Raw genomic sequence first — 1,818 nt, 5'->3', positions numbered from 1 at the left:
ATGTCCTCGAGCGCACCAAAGATACTTTGCTTCTTGGCAATCGGTTTGCTCTTTTTGCGAGCGAAATCACAGGTGATCAGCAAGTCAAAAGCTGAGCACGGAACGCTGAACCACTTGGTGCACTTGAGCCTGTACCACACTTACTTCAGCGAGAGCGGCGCCGGAATGCGCAGGTCGGAAGGCGCAGGCACCATCGTGAAGTTGAACTGGGTTTTGACTGCCGCGCACAACGTGGCGGACGTGAACAAAACGGTCGACGGGACCACGACGCTGCATCGTTTTCACGCCGTGAAAATTTTAGCCGGCACGAAGGCCGTCAACGACGAGAGTGCGAGAGCTCAACGACGAACATTTAAAAAGATGTATGGTGACGACGGAAAATCAATCGTCATACACAAGCAGTACGATCCTGAAAGTAGCTTATACGACGTGGCTCTCATTTACACAAAAGAGAAGTTTCACGCAACAGACACCGTTCGACCCGCAAAGTTGCTGGAAAAAGACGTGAAGTTCGATCCGAGCGCGAAATGCGTCGTGCAAGGGTGGGGGTTCGACACCAGGACGACTTCGATCGACGGCAACGTCACGTACACGTGGAGCTTCGAGGGCGAGGCGATGCAGGGTACCGTCCACCTTTTGGACGGCGGGAGATGCAAGCAGTACGTCGACGGACGCCAGCGGCCGTATTTTGACGGAAAAAATCAGTTCTGCTACGGCTGCGACGAAGGAACGTGCGAACAGACGGCCCCCGGAGACTCCGGCACCGCGCTCGTATGCGCTCTGGCAAAAGGAGAAAGCCCTTTGAGGGATGGGGTGGTGTTCGCGGTGCACAGCTACGGCTGCACTAACGCCAGGTACAAGTGCAGTTCGAACGGACCCAGCGTTGGTATCGACGTCCGCGAAATAAAACAGTGGATCGACCGGGAAACTAGCGAAGGAATTTTTGGAGAGAACTTTTTGAAGACTTAATTTTTCTTAAAGCATTATAAATTGTTAAATTGATTGCAAAAGTTAACCTTACTTGTTTAGTAACACTCATTCTTATTTATAAAAGTTTTGAGTTTTCTTTAAAAAAAATTTTATTTCAAAATCTAAAAAAATCTGATTACTTTTACTGGGTTTTTCAATGCCTTTAAAATAACTTAAACTATTTTATTAGTTAGAATGCAAAATTTTAACATTTTAAAATTATACTAAGTTAATTCCAAAACATTTTTTTCAAATACAAAGTGAAACTTTAAATCAATATTTTGTCATAATCTAATAAGTGCTATAAAATTTAATATTGTTAGTAAAGTATACTTATAAAGTAATTAAATTTACTTCAAAGATAATTTCACAAAGCTTAGTTTCTAAACATTCATTAAATAAATCTGTGTTATTATTCTATATTTAATACTTAGTTGTGATAAGCCAAACGTTATATTTTTTTTGTATTTTTTTATATTAGTGCTTCAAAACTTTATTGACTTTTTATAAGCTTTATTTAAACTGTCTTCACATCTTTAACTACTTTTAATCGTAAATACACAATACAAGAACGCTGATTTTAGCAACTTTTTTTCTAACTTTGACGCTTCAACACAATTTCATTACAATCAAATTGCAGCAACAAATGAATCGAATGAACTTGTCTGATCCGGCCACTTTCGCGGGACTGAACCCGGCCGCGATGCTGTACAACATGCAGGCGGCTGACGTGTACCCGCAGTCGGTGCAGCACGCCCACGCGCTCTTCTCGTCGGTGGCTCAGGCGGCCGTCCAGGGCAAGGCTCCGACACTGGGGAAGCAGGGCAAGCAGATGTCGAGGGAAGGGAC

At 43.5% G+C, this 1,818-nt stretch overlaps 1 protein-coding gene across 1 annotated transcript; it reads left to right on the top strand.

Annotated features, from left to right (window-relative positions):
- LOC145844859 (complement factor D-like) lies at window positions 1–969 on the top strand. Its single transcript, XM_082952279.1, has one exon. It carries the CDS (start codon window positions 1–3, stop codon window positions 967–969), a length of 969 nt encoding a protein of 322 aa, XP_082808405.1.
- Window positions 970–1,818: the final 849 nt, after the last annotated feature.

The sequence above is a fragment of the Thalia democratica genome, chromosome 9 (assembly GCF_965202585.1).
Source record: "Thalia democratica chromosome 9, ktThaDemo2.hap1.1, whole genome shotgun sequence".
NCBI classification, from domain to species: Eukaryota; Metazoa; Chordata; class Thaliacea; order Salpida; family Salpidae; genus Thalia; species Thalia democratica.
This window is presented reverse-complemented; position numbering and strand designations above follow the sequence as displayed.